Source organism: Dermacentor silvarum, chromosome 2, assembly GCF_013339745.2.
Source record: "Dermacentor silvarum isolate Dsil-2018 chromosome 2, BIME_Dsil_1.4, whole genome shotgun sequence".
In the NCBI taxonomy this organism is placed as follows: domain Eukaryota; kingdom Metazoa; phylum Arthropoda; class Arachnida; order Ixodida; family Ixodidae; genus Dermacentor; species Dermacentor silvarum.
Window position 1 is genome coordinate 211,024,485 of NC_051155.1, and position 14,295 is coordinate 211,038,779.

The window sequence follows — 14,295 nt, forward strand, 5'->3', positions numbered from 1 at the left end:
GTCGCAGATTGCTTTCAAGATAGGGCCAAGGCGATCATATCACCGAAGTGGATTGTCGCAGATTATGTCCCGCTTTGGTCCACTGAAACCGTTCCGCATTGCTTTGCTGGCGAAAATCCTCTGCTTCTGTTTGCGCCAGTCCCTGCATGCAAATTTCGGATTCTCCAAACGCCCGTGATGCGGCCCGATTTTCGTCCGTCTCCGCACTTATGATCATTTTTCTATTAAATGCGGCATCATGATGAACTCGGCACATTATAGTGATAGAGCAGACGCAGAAAACGGCAAGACTAATGCCTAAGCACGTGTACTGCAGCACATGGAGGAAGCTACGACAGCTAGGCTAGAGAGTAGCTAGGCTCGAAGCGCGTGCGAGGCAGCCATTTTGAAATGTCGACGGCTACATGGTAACGCAGATTTAGGGTCGTACTCTATTCTAATATGCACGCAATTTTTGCACCAGTTTTATCAAAAAAGAAGTGCGCGTTAGATTCGAGTAAATATGGTAAATCGATCCAGGACTGATCCCTCCCGCTGCATGAAAAACCTGCTTCGCATTAGCTTTTGTGGCGTACCTGTTGTCGCGGCCGGCGCACAGAATGCGTTTCTCCGTTAGGCCCTTAACCCATTCTTCGTGGGTCGTTGGAATGTAATGTAATGTAGTACACCTGAATATAAAGCTACGAGTTTCAGAAATACCAGTCTGCAGTCGTATTATCCAATTTCAGGTGAGAATGCGATATTATCAACCGTATGCAAGTACACTGCTCCTAGGCGGTGTTGGCCGGGAAAACAAGAAAAAAAAAAAAAAAAAGCCATTATCCCGAAAAACGTAGTATGCAGAATCGTATCAACGAGATACGAGTCCCTGTATATAGCAGTGACAAAGTTTACATTCGTGGCACACTGGTGTCGTACACAACGAGAGAAACAAAGGCAGAACAAACAGCAAAACAAAAATCATCCTTGAATAAAGGAATGAGTATATTAAGAAAAATGAACTCCATCCCATCCTTTGAACTACTACCACTTTAAATGCCAAGCAGTACCACACCAAACAAAAAGGCTTATAGTGTTGTATAGTACCTGAACAGCAGGGTATGCAGCAGCTGTAGCACTCTGCTGCTGAACCGGAGACAGCAGTTCAGGTGTGTCAGGAGCAGCCGCATCGTAGTCAATGGTTGGCACAACTTCTAAAGTTGTGCCCACGGGCTCCCCTCTGGCCACTGGCTGTGCTGGAACAAGAGGAAGCTCTGGAACTCCTCTGTTCGTGCTGTCCAAAGTGGGAGACGAAACCGGGTCGAGATTTTGCGGCGTTGCTTCCCCGCTATCTGGGGACAGTGGTGGAGGCAGCGGAATTTGCATTGGGTCTGTCAGGTAGGCAGCCTCCGAGTGCATGGGGGATGGACTAGATGGCTTGTTGGTCACAGTGCTGATTGCCGCAGCTAGGGCCTGGTAGTCCTGCACAATAGAAAGAGAGAGACTAAATATTTACTTTTTGAAAAACTCGGTTCTATCACAGGTTCTTTTGTGCACAGGTTTCATAGTACCTAAATTCAAGAACCGTTAGAATCAGCTGCTTGTAAATACATTACATATCCCCAATGGCAAAAACCAAACAAGCATTATTAATCACATAAAGGCTCCTTTTTTATTATAAAAAAAAAAAATATGTCAGCTAGGTGAACTACTGCCTGCGGTGCAGGGCAGCCAGAGCTGGCCTGACCTCATCAGAGAGGATTCAGCCATGTCCCCACAAACTGTACCACAATGGCTAATTGTTATTTTACAGTGTGAAATGCTTCAATAACATGGTTAAGATGCATAAATATAGCTTTAGATAGTGCGGAAAATCTAATCCAATAAAAGTGACGATAGAATGTCTACCACCATCTATGTTGTCAAAAAAACTCAGCCAATTTAATGGCAAATACGAGAGAAATGCGTGACCATTACGTTGCGCCTTTGAGGTCCCGGATCCGTAATTTTAACTGTGTTAGCCACATTGCAAAGAGTTGTTCAGAAGCTCACTCAATACACCGTCTGCCTCTTGGAGGAGTGAAGTGCAACTGACAGTGGTCCGGAGCAGACCACCGTCAATTGCACTATATGCCATACTTACTCAATATTAACAAGTTTGTTTCATTATTTCCCTTGCCTGAACTCAACCCTCGCGTTACAATCACAGAACGGCGAAATTGACCATTTTAAAACAAACACAGTCGGGTTCCGTTATTTCGAACGTGACGGGACCGACAATATTGATTGAATTATCTGGCGGATCGAACTAAACAATAAGCAGAAAAAAAATTCGAAAAACACCACTCATTCATTTGGCAGTATTTGCCCAATGCTAACAGGCCCTCGAACCAAACACGTGCCCATTTTCCAAGTGTCTGAAGCAGAAAACTAACGTAGCGGTAACATTAAAGCTCTTAAACAAACTAGAAATATAACATGCACCTAATGTTTTACCAAGAAAAATGGGCAAGAGTCTAATGCGTGTTCCACAATGCCGGCCTGTTTCCTAAAAACGGGTTCGCCGCAATACAGCTGTGATATGCGGTAAAGCATATGAACGCCGTGAACGCGGTTTTAAAATAAAATTTATTAGGGGGAAAAAAAAAAGAAGGAAAGCTGAGCTTTATAATCGGGCAATTACCGTAATCAGACATGGAGAGCTACCTTTATTGCTTGAAAATCGTCCTCGCTAGGGCAGGCCGAAAATAGCAGTGTTCAACGCAAGATAACGTGTGTTCCAATGCATTCACTGCTCCCAAAGCTCTGCTGAGACGTTGCCAGTAACGACACTGCCAGTAAAGGGGTCAATATTGGGGTCACCATAGGGGTCAGACTCACGTGAGCATGTTGACTCGTCAAGTTCGAATTATCTGGCAGAAGCGAGTTTTAGGATAGAAACAACGTAAGTTTGGGTCCATAAATATGCATGGGCACCGACTGGGAAGTTAATTTAGGATTAACTGAAAAACTAACTGAAAAATTGAACCGGAGTCGAATTAACGAATATATACTGTATTCTAAATCCCGCACTGTTCAGCATTACTTTGGTAACCTGAACTTGTACAGGATGACAAAGGATTAATTGGCGTGATGAAACAAGGAAATTTGCAGCCATAAGGTGGATACTGCTGGCTCAAGACAGGGGTAATTCGAGATTGGCGGGAAAGGCCTTCATCCTGCAGTGCACATGAAGCAGCACCGTGTTTGTCATTGCAGTTTCCTTGACTCCATTTAAGCTGCACTCAACCATGAACAACACAGGCTGATAATGATGACACAATGTTGAGAGGGAAAAGAAGGGAGTGTCATGCACTCACAATGCTGGGAGGTAGAGACTGGTGCTGAGACTCTTCAGGGGATGGTGCCATTAACGGTTGCTGTCCGAGTACCAGTTGTGGTTGTTGACCAGGCCCCATCAGTTGCTGTCCAGGCACTATCGGTGGTTGACCATGTAACACTGGCTGCTGCCCTGGTACCAGTGGTTGCTGTCCTGGCACCATTGTCTGCTGTCCGGGCACCATTGTCTGCTGTCCGGGCATCATTGGTTGCTGTCCGGGCATCATTGGTTGCTGTCCGGGCATCATTGGTTGCTGTCCGGGCATCATTGGTTGCTGTCCGGGCATCATTGGTTGCTGTCCGGGCATCATTGGTTGCTGTCCGGGCATCACTGGTTGCTGTCCGGGCATCATTGGTTGCTGTCCGGGCATCATTGGTTGCTGTCCGGGCATCACTGGTTGCTGTCCGGGCATCATTGGCTGCTGTCCGGGTACCACTGGTCCTGGTGCCTGCATCATCACATGGGGGCCCGCCTCTGCTGGCGAGTGCATGCCAGGAGCCACCATGGGCTGAGACCCACTCAGCATTGCATCTGCAAATGAAGTAGGAACAAATGCTTGATGACATTATTCAACCAGCAATGCCACTTTGGAGAGCTCGGAATTCCCCATACACTGCATTTCTGGAAATAAACTTTGCCTGCTTAAGAAATTATTTTACTCAGGTCCGACTAAAAATGCTGAACTTTCAGTACAGCCAAAAGTACTGGCTTTATTGTCATATGTCTAATCACGAACTCTAGGTTGGCTGCACTTACTTCCCCATTAAATCATTATACCTAATACACAAGCTTACACACCATAATGCAGAGCACTGGACTGGAAAAACTTTATTTAGGTCCTGCAAGACGCGCTAAGCGTGTAGCAGGCGTCTCCTACGTAGGGACCGACAGGGAATACCTGGCGGCCGCTTCGTGGGCCTGCTGGACGGCCCATTACTGGTCGGTGAGAAGTGAGCTTCTGAGGGACTTCTCCCACTCGTCCGAGGTAGAGTCGGGATGAGCACAAGATATTTTTTTTTCAGCATTCCCCGTTATATGGCATTCAATTTAGCGTGCGATCTTCATCCATTAGCAACCATGCAGCACATCAGATAAAGGACAAAAATTTCCTGCTTGTCACCTATCATTAACAGCTGCAGTGGGTCCTATCACTACCATATCTCCTGGCACACAAGCCAAGTCCTTATAGCCTAACATCTGTGCAGACACATCTTTGCAGAATTTGCTCTGTACTTTGTCAACTGGCTCAAGACACTGCTTACATAAAGCAAGCCAGGCAGCTCCTGAGCAAGGCCTGTGCGACCCCTCCTGCAAGTGCAGGATCTGCTGTAGGTTTGTTTTGCACAAAGCCTATGCCATGCGAAATGAGGCACTACATGCAAACGTCAATGTTTGAAAAATTCAGGTATATTTACCAAAGTCTACCATTTTTTGAAGTTGTCTGAGACAGCATTATGAAAGATGCAACACTGCAACATAAGCACATCAACTGCAGCCTGATTGCATGACGTGGCCTAATGTCTGGTCACCTACTACCTATAACCAGATTTGCCTTGCCATGAATGGTGAGCAGTTATGCATATTTTGCATTAGTACAACTTTTGTACAACAATCCCGGGAACTGTAATGTTTGTGGCGCTGCACCTACAAAAATTGACGAGAACTCACTATGCTGCAGAATGTAGTCTTGTGGAATGGGTGGTTGTGGTGCTGGAATGGGTGCCCCTGTCTGGGGGTCATAATAAGCCACCGCTGGCTGAGGTGCTGAAGCACCGTACATGGCCGCACCTGTGGCCGGATCGTAGACATACACAGGCTGTTGCTGCTGCTGTGGCTGCCCAGGAACCATGGGAGCTGCCACTTGCGGAGCGGGGCAGCCACCTAAGAACCAGAAAGAGGAAGGCACCAAAATGACGGCCAAAGCATGACACCTTATTTCAAATCATAATGGTGATGCACAGCCCAAATCTTTAACTAGCGTGCGCGAGTGGCGACTTTCTGTGCACCAGCAACTTAAATTAGGAACAAACTTACAAATGACTATGCTACCTTCACGAGCTTTGCGAGCATAGTCAGATAGCTTATTCATTTGTAAGTTTGTTCCTAATTTAAGGTGCTGGCGCACAGAAAATTGCCGCTCACGCACGCTAGTTACATATTTGGGCGGCTGTACAGCCATATAGCCAGTACGAGGTTTCGTGGGCACTGTGTACTCAAGTGTGGCTACTGTGGCGCTTCAGGGCCATCTTAGTTCAAATCAAATCAATTTTATTTTCCAGCATACATGCTGGATGGTCATCCTGGGCTAAAAGCTATGTAAGTAGCTTGATGTACTCCAAAAGACATTACAAGGCAAAATCTATCAGACAGTGTTTGCACAATTACAACACTACAATATAACAATAAATAAAACCAAGTAAACTCTAAGATCTTATTTAGGAAACTCCAACCTTACATAAGAAATGCTCAATTTAGCAGAAAGGTATGGCATTGGACAAAGCATGCTCTACACAATAAATGGAAAGCTCAGAAATCAACATACCAGCAACACAAAAATTTAACACTATCTCACATCTGTACTCATGGAGCCATAAGAATGAATTTCATACACTAAGATTAGCCCACACTTAATTCATCTGCCAAGTTCATGAGCTGCTACTTCAAAGCTTCTTGTAGAGCAGGGCCCAGATCGCCATATTACCAGCATTGTGCCTCTGGAATAGGGACCCCCTCTATCTTTAGCAAAGAAACCGGTGATAATCTTGTCACTGACAGATGATAACACTCTCTCAGATTGTATAAAAAAACCAACCGTGCTGCCTTCAACACTGATGAGCTGGTGCTTGAGCTCCACAGCACACTGCAGTAACTGCTATCACATACAAAGTGCGTTTAGAAACTTTGGAAAGTCAAGAGTGCAGTCAAGGCCATTGTTTTAAAATACACATTAGCAATATACCAGCATAAAACCCTCAACCAATGTTTCTCCCATAGTAATTGTGTGCCATTTTACGCATCTAAATATGACGAAAAAAGCAAGAGTTGATTTCTGACAACACTGCTACGAGACTGGAATGTACAGTCGACAGACATGGCAAGGTTCGCAATTCACTCGCTTCTATAACCTGGTCTACATTTTCACATGCTGCCATACCTCACCTTGGCCATAGCAAATGAATGAACACATACAGAAAGGCACACTGTGCCTGTACTTCAATTCAATGCTTCAGATCGTGCTTGTTTGTAGCAGTTATTGGTTCATAGTGCCCATGTAGATTTTTTTTCTTCTCGGCCTTGTTCAAGCTGTGCTAGCATTGTTAGCAGCTGGCCCAATCATCAGTTGTTTTCGAATGGCAGCTCACCTTGCATAGGCATCATTCCAGGTGGTGCACCAATAAAACCTTGAGGAGTGGGAGAGGGCACCACCATTCCTGGCGGCACCGTAGTGGCAGGGGGCACCATAAACTGTCGCCTCAGGGCCTCCTCCTGGTCTCTCTGCTGCACCTCGAGCGCAAACAGCTGCCGACGTTCTTCCTTGGTTAGCCGAGGTGGCGTTGGAAGCAGCGTCCTGCATGCATCGAGGGCGGCAAGCCAGGCTGTTAGAAGAACGTGTAACCTGCTGCGTGGCTAAGTACAGGTGACTTGAAGCTAAACATTTCGACAGAATTACCTGTCTGGTTGGGAAAATCAGGTGACTGAACATTTCTGCCCAAAATGCTAAAGAGATCATCTAGCGGTGCTATGAACACTCTTGAGGTATTAGCTACATTATGTGCTCTCTTGCCTAAATCAACTAATGACAAATCAATGCATGATAAATACTAGGGGTGTGCGAACACTGAATAGTAGATTTCAAATAGAATATTGAATCGAATAAAAACACCAAATATCAGGTATTAGAAAATTAAACACAAACTTCTATGCTTATAAATTTTGTGCAAAAAGCACTGTGCTGCCCATGCTCAGGAGGCAACTCACACTAAGTAACAAGAATCTTGCTATACTCTGTTCCAGTAGTTCAGTGCATCATTGTGGAAGCTACAGAATTCCTTAAACAACCAGGGGGGCGAATACATCTTAAAGGTGCCCTTCAGTGCTCTGTTGTCTGTAAAACTGCAAGTGCGCAGCGAGATCAGCTGTTGTTTCATTACTTTCGTATAAAAGAGCAGCTAGGAACAATATCATGCAAGCCAGTCTGCGAACACCATTTTTGCAAAGGACAAAGCACTACCCAGGAAGGGGTCCTCTGCAGTGTTGTGGCTGTGTGGACTACAGGTATGAATTTAACCACTGTCAAAGCAATTTTTGTTTGTACTTTTTAAATTAAAATTAATGTCTGTATGGCAGTGTTGCCTTAATTTTTTTGTCCTATGCACGTTTACGTTCGAACAAGTCGAACTCTATGTTCAGTATCATGGAGCCTCAATAAGTCCTTTATTAAAGAACGAAGCAAAATCACGCAATAAACCACCCTGCGACCTGCAGAGAAGCTTCCAAGTAAACACCTGCCGGCAAGACCACTTCTCAAGGCCATATAGTCATACAGCAGGTTCTAAACTGTTCTGAGCCTTGGCTCTGCTGAGCAGAACTACTGAAAGAGTGTAACTATTGATAATGTGAGTACCTAGCAATCGAGATGTACAGTATGCCAGCACTGATAACTCAGTTCATATACAAAGCGTGAAATGTATTTTTTATCGAGAGAATGTCTGCTGAATAGAATCAGGTGCTTTTTCCCCCCTAAAGCAGAAGACATAGCGAAGTTGTCCTCAATATGAATGATATTTTGAGTTTAATACTGGGCCACACTGAACTTAATGGCAATTTTCTATTGCTTAGAAAGAGAGAGAGAGAAAGCACTTTATTTGCACCCGTCAGAGAGTATGGGTGATCGGGGTGAGACGCAGTTCCCCCTTCCACCGTCTACCTCCCCCCTAGACGTCGGCCGGAATCAGTTGGTTAGAAAGATTTGCTTAAGAGTTTTTTTTCCCATAAAACAAGAGGGTTTTTCCCTTCTTATGGCAAGTGTGTTATCAGCTTTAAGGCCTATCAACGCGACCGACAAAATCGAGGAATGCGAATCACGTGACTCGGCACCACTCCGTGTGGTCATCGGTGCAGCATGGGTGGACCGAGATGAGCACCGACGGTAAAATGTTCTCGTATTGGGAGGTCCACGGGAAGTTCCGCAAGGCTGGCAACTACCGCAAGCACATTTTTTCTGTTCAAATTTTTCTCTGTTCGCATGTGGGCAGAAAGCTCTGAACTGCGTGAATCTGCATGCATGAACACTGAATACACGTATCTGATGCGATCAGCATGCCCTACGGTGGCTAATCGGCCCTATCTTCACACACGATTATGTGCTTTCCATATGCGCCGATTTTTGTTCCTTCTGTTGACGTAGCATTAATCGTTTTGACCGTTTCAGTCAACCTCGTCAAACTTGTACTGATAGAGATCGCGCACTGTGGGAAACACTGCACACGTCAAGGCACCAACCACGGCAGGGTCATTCACGATAGTAAAAGCTAGTTAATTCACAACTCCTTAATTTGAAATTTTGGATAATTCAATGTAGCCACCGTGGTCCGTCCAACAATGTATCGAAAACAATATGTAATGCACCCCGCTAATTCACACTGAAATCTGCACTGCCACCAATAATTCGAACTCTGCGTCATCATGGACGGAGAGAGTGATAGTGCGCGGGAGCACGTTAGCCACGCTGGTGTCGCCGCGCGGGCGGCGCCGCTTTGCCCTTTAGGCGTCCGTTCCTGCGGTGAGCGGCGGCGGCGGCGTGCGCTCTAAAACGCGCCCATGCTGCTTCATCAACGTTCACAGACAGCCGTCCAAAGCGGCACGCGCGTTGGGAATAGTTCAGCGCATGCTCTGAAGAGAGCAGCCGACGGTGCGCGTTGAAAGTTTAGAAGGGACGGCATTTTGGCTGTCGCAGCGCAAGCAGTGTAGCATGACTGGCCACAAGCGACATTCGCCTGCGTGCCGAGAACATCGGACTATAAACGCGCCCACGTTTATAGTCTCAGGGGAAGTGCCGGCGCAGTCGGCGCGAAGAACGCGTGGATGGAGCAAGAGCTATCTCGACGTCAGGCACATCGGACCGCGTTGGCTGCATCCGGTTACGTTGGCTGAGCCAGTGCGTCGAACTATAGACGACAACCTTCCCGCCAACATGACGTAGCGTGTGCGCGTGCTCACGCTACGTCAGGCTATACACACGCCTTAACAAAGCAATTTTTTTTCCGACTTTCATTAGTTCGAATTTTGTATAATTCAAATTTTCGTAGCATCCCCACGGAATTCGAATAACGAGCTTTTACTGCATACCAAATATTCGAGAAATTGAATTATTCAAACACTTACTATTCAAGTATTCCCAAACCCCTGATAAGAACTTCTATACAAGAAGTTTTTCGTGGATATAAAATTTTCTAGCATATGCCTCAGGTGTCAAAGTACAAAGTCAGAAGTACAGATGCTACACAGCAAGTTTCTTAAAGAGATCTAGAGCAATAAGAGAATGTGAAATGCTGAAAGAAAAACCGAACACACAGTGTGAACCACTGAGAAAGTTAGGGATGCAAAGGATGACCTACCAATCCGTAGGCTGAAATTAGTGACATGCTCATTTCTATTACACTTCAAATACTAATACTTTAGCATTATGCTATTTTGGAAGTCTACCAAAAGTGAACATCAAGTCACTGAACATATGTTGCCTGTGATATTACCTCCATTTTATTTGGGTTTTAAAACTGCCAACAAATGTCTTGAGAGCTACCTGAAGCAAGAAATCAAGCAACATTAAGTAACACTAGAAATATCAAGTACGTTACTTTTACTGTGATTAGAGGCTTGGCAAGCCAGAAAGGCGGCACAAACGTAAGACAGGCAAGAAACCAAGCAACTTTCTCTGGCCAGAAATTGTTTGCTTCGGGCTAGTACTTTATTGTTTTTATCAATAAGGACTGTATTGCACTCTAAAGTAAGAAAACCCCAAAAATGATAACTTTTAGCAGCTCTTCCTACATAAAAAAAGAAAGACTGAAATAAACAAAAATGCTATGAAATTTTTTTTATTGCACCCGGCACCATTTCAGCATGCATAATATCAAGAAATGCAATTTCGGTCCATATTCTCAGCTAATGTTCAACATCTTTCAGTGGGGAAAAAAATGGACATAAGAAAAAAAGAAAAAAAAAAGAGAAAAATTCTTGAACGGCACTCTACTAAACATATTTAGTGATACTACAGAAAGAAACTAAAGAGACATACAACTGGGGATACTACAGAGGGACACTAAACATATTTACGGTGCATTTGACTAGTTGCTTTGGAGCCCTCTTGAGGTTCAGTTTACATTCAGCTGGTTGAAATCGAGTGCTGGGAACACATATGCCTGGTTCATTCCGAGGGCTAAGCTCCAACTAAGAGTGCTCGGGGCCTTCTCCCCCTTAAAGCTAGGAGTGCAACCAAGATTCGTCAGGATTCTGATCGCATGCCTTCTCCAATTGCTCTGGGAGCGGCTGAATGTTCAGCCTGGGCATGCTTTCTCTGGCTTCAATGTTAAGAGGCCTCCACATCAGTGCAATTGTGTCGTAGCGCGGTAGGAACTAGTCGAATGCAACATTGGTCTCTCTGGAGTATCGCTTTAAGATAGGCTAATCCCCAAGAGTTCCCTACAGGTGCATCTCTGGCATCTAAGCAGTGCAACTGCTTGACAAGGCTCTGTGTGAGCAGATCATGTAAGCATGTGGGGCTCTAGTGTGCACCAGTGCGGCCAATACAAGGGTACTTCATTGGATGGCACACGTCAAGCTGCGTTTAACCTTTGCAGTTTTCATTAAAGAGCCCATTCTCTCTTTTGAGACATATATAGTGTAGGCACGTTCCAGAAAAGATGCCATGGAAGGTGCTATACTCACTTCCTAGGCTTGGCGTCACTGCCGCCGCCGCCAGAGCGGCGATGGTCTGATGACCGATGGTAAGGCTTCCTGTCCTCTCTTCGCTCGGGTGAAGCGGAATACCGTCTCCGTTCAGATGACCTTTCGTAGTCTGCAGAAAATGTGTTAAAGCAGCTAAATCAAAAGGCCTGCACCACATTGACTTGAACGAATTAAGGGCAATGGGATTGAACATTCTGATGCATCTTTTCCCGCGGTGCAAGTATGTACAACCAGTTTTATCTAATATAGACAGTGACAGTTTGTCAGCATGCTTAATCCTAAATAGCTGAAAGACCTCTGCATTAAATGCAGCTCATCAGATGACACAAAGCGGCATCATATTACCTACAAGATGTGCACTACATACACCGCTGTTAAACAACTTGACAGGCCACTGAAACTATTAGCTCGTTCAAACACTAGAGAACTTTATCTCCTTCATTTTACTTCGCACTGCATCTTGATTAGCAACACACATTGACAACACACATGGACATATGGAAGGTTAAGCCACTAAAGAATACCTGCCAACCTGCGAACATAAAAATTCTATGAAATCCAGTATGATACCGAAGTGGGAAGGTGAGTGGGGTGGGCGGGGGGGGGGGGGAAAGAGGTTGGATGAATTATTTAAAAGGCTTGCCGGGAGCACACGCCTTTTACGAGAAACCATCACTAATAATGATGGTTTAGATTTAGGCACAGCACACGAGCGGCAGCAGCAAAGTTAGCACAGCCGACACTGGCAAGCAACGCACTGTTTTTTTTTTTTATATTACAGCGAGTATTTTAGCTACTTTACTGTTGCAGATATCGCCTGCTTCAGGAACTTGTCTGGATCAACCTGCTCGAAGTAAGCATCTCTCTTGCACCCTTTCACCCAAGGCAAACCTTAAACGGGAGGTTCAGAGACAGATGAGCTAAATTTCTTTGCGCATGTCATTTTTTGTAATCATTGGTGCAATATTTATAAAATTGTAAAACTATCCCAAATTCGTAAAGTTCACAAGAATTTTGGGAAATTCGGCAGGTATGCACTAAAGGCACATGTTCAGCACCATATTTCCTTGCCCAAAATTTGTGAGCATTAAATTCTGCAAAACGTTTTCCGATATTTGACATTCGATTCGATATTCGGATTTTTTTCTTGATTCGATTCGAAATGCACTATTCAGTATTTGTACACCCCTAGTAGTAACTACTGCTACAGAGAAGTACAACTGTAGGATGCAGGCAAGGTTGCCGTAAAGTTGCATGTCTGAGGCACTCACCCCTGTCTCTGCGGTCACGGCTACTTGAGGATGGAGGACTGCGGCGCCGTGAGCTGGAGTCTCGGCCACTGAAAGAAGATTCCCGATTCTTCTGCTGACGATTGCGTTCTCGTTCTCGCCTGTCTGCCTCGCGCTCATCCTCGCGACGTTTCTGTTGCTCTAGGCGAGGGATCCGGAAGACTTCCTGCAAAAAAACAAAGCAGCATGGTCAGAATGCCTGCTACGAAAAGAGTTGTGAGAGTGGCTCACAAAATGACTACCTTAAATGCAATGAAACCTATCACTATACTGAAAAATGATAACAAATGTGCACCTTTAAGGAGCCCCATGAGTCCAAGAGCGTGGATGCGAGCTCAGAAAGATCCTGGGCCATTTTGCTGCAGTGCTCATCCTTGGGCCCATCACTCGGCGTCGAGTCCCCGTTCTCAACCAGGTTTGTAGAGTCCGGAGAGCAAACCACAGACCCAGTCTGAGAGCGCTGACAAGGTGCCGATGCTGGTGTCTGACTGCTACAGATAGGCAAGGGCAGGAAAAGACAAATGAAAATGTCACTGATTAATGCTGCACGAAAAAGATGGACAACGGTTTTTAACCTTCACCAGGGAAGCACAGATGTCAACTGCATTATTTAACAAAGTAGATTACGAAACACGGTCTTAATGTTAATATCAGCATCAACAGACAATCCACACAAAGTTCCAAACAAGCTACAAGATCAAGCCAAAACCCACCCCGAGCTCTCCGAGGCATCGCTGTCCGCTTCCTCACTGGTCACCTTGGCCTGCTTGTCAGGTGGTGGCGGAACGTCAGAGTCCTTTGTCACTGCTGAAGCTATGGCTCCACCTGTAGCGCCCTGCTCAGCTAGCTGAGATGCCCAGCGGTGCACCACTGACATCACCTTGCTGTCCTTCACCATCGTTTTGTTGGGGATGGGCAGTTGGCGGAGCACTGTCAGGATCTGGCAATAGTGGATACAAAGAAAACAAAAAAATATTTTGTATATTTGTCCCAAAAATTGAAAAAAAAAAAACTTTTTCCCTCCATTTATGAAAATTGTAAGGCAAAGACTAAATGAAAAAGTTTAAGTAGTCTCAAGATGTGTCGCCATTATGATCATACATTTATTCTCTTCTAAGTTCCCTTTGGTCGCACTGTAAAATGTTAAGTGTGTTATAACAAAAAAGAAATAATACTACTATTTTACTTTTAACATCCTGACAATGTACTCAACACAGAAGAGCTATCATGTTCCCTGCAATGGAAGTCGAGCTTTACTCGCACGAGAAGAGAACATGAACATCTTAAGTATGAAAACAGAAAAACCCATGACAAAGAGTGTGCCAATGTGATCATTTCCTTTTTTACTCTAACAGACTCGTGCTGTTCACGCTGTTGTGTTTATGTACACACTTGTATACAGGCACACAGTATAAAAATATGAGGATAGAAAGCAACGCTTTTACAGCATGCATTTAATTAACACGTTTGACTGAAAAACAGCGTCGGTACCTTACCTCTGCTTTGAGAGCAAGCTCGTTATCAGGAATGTCTGCCATCCAGCTCCATAGTAGCGAAAGACCATGGTAATCCAGAAACAAGCGAAGACAAGCCGTCTCCGTCGTGTTCTACAGAAAGAAAAAAAAAATATATATATATAGACATATATATATAAATCCCACTTCATAAAGAGAAATGTAC

General features: G+C 44.9%; 1 protein-coding gene across 1 annotated transcript in view; it reads right to left on the minus strand.

The window, feature by feature from the left end:
• The window catches only part of LOC119442541 (probable histone-lysine N-methyltransferase CG1716), a 96,744-nt gene that overhangs the window by 17,594 nt on the left and 64,855 nt on the right, over positions 1–14,295 (minus strand). Inside the window, 9 exon segments of the mRNA XM_037707454.2 lie at positions 1,087–1,461; positions 3,339–3,889; positions 5,027–5,239; positions 6,721–6,926; positions 11,306–11,435; positions 12,598–12,781; positions 12,911–13,106; positions 13,329–13,555; positions 14,112–14,222. Coding sequence (XP_037563382.2) covers positions 1,087–1,461; positions 3,339–3,889; positions 5,027–5,239; positions 6,721–6,926; positions 11,306–11,435; positions 12,598–12,781; positions 12,911–13,106; positions 13,329–13,555; positions 14,112–14,222 — 2,193 coding nt within the window.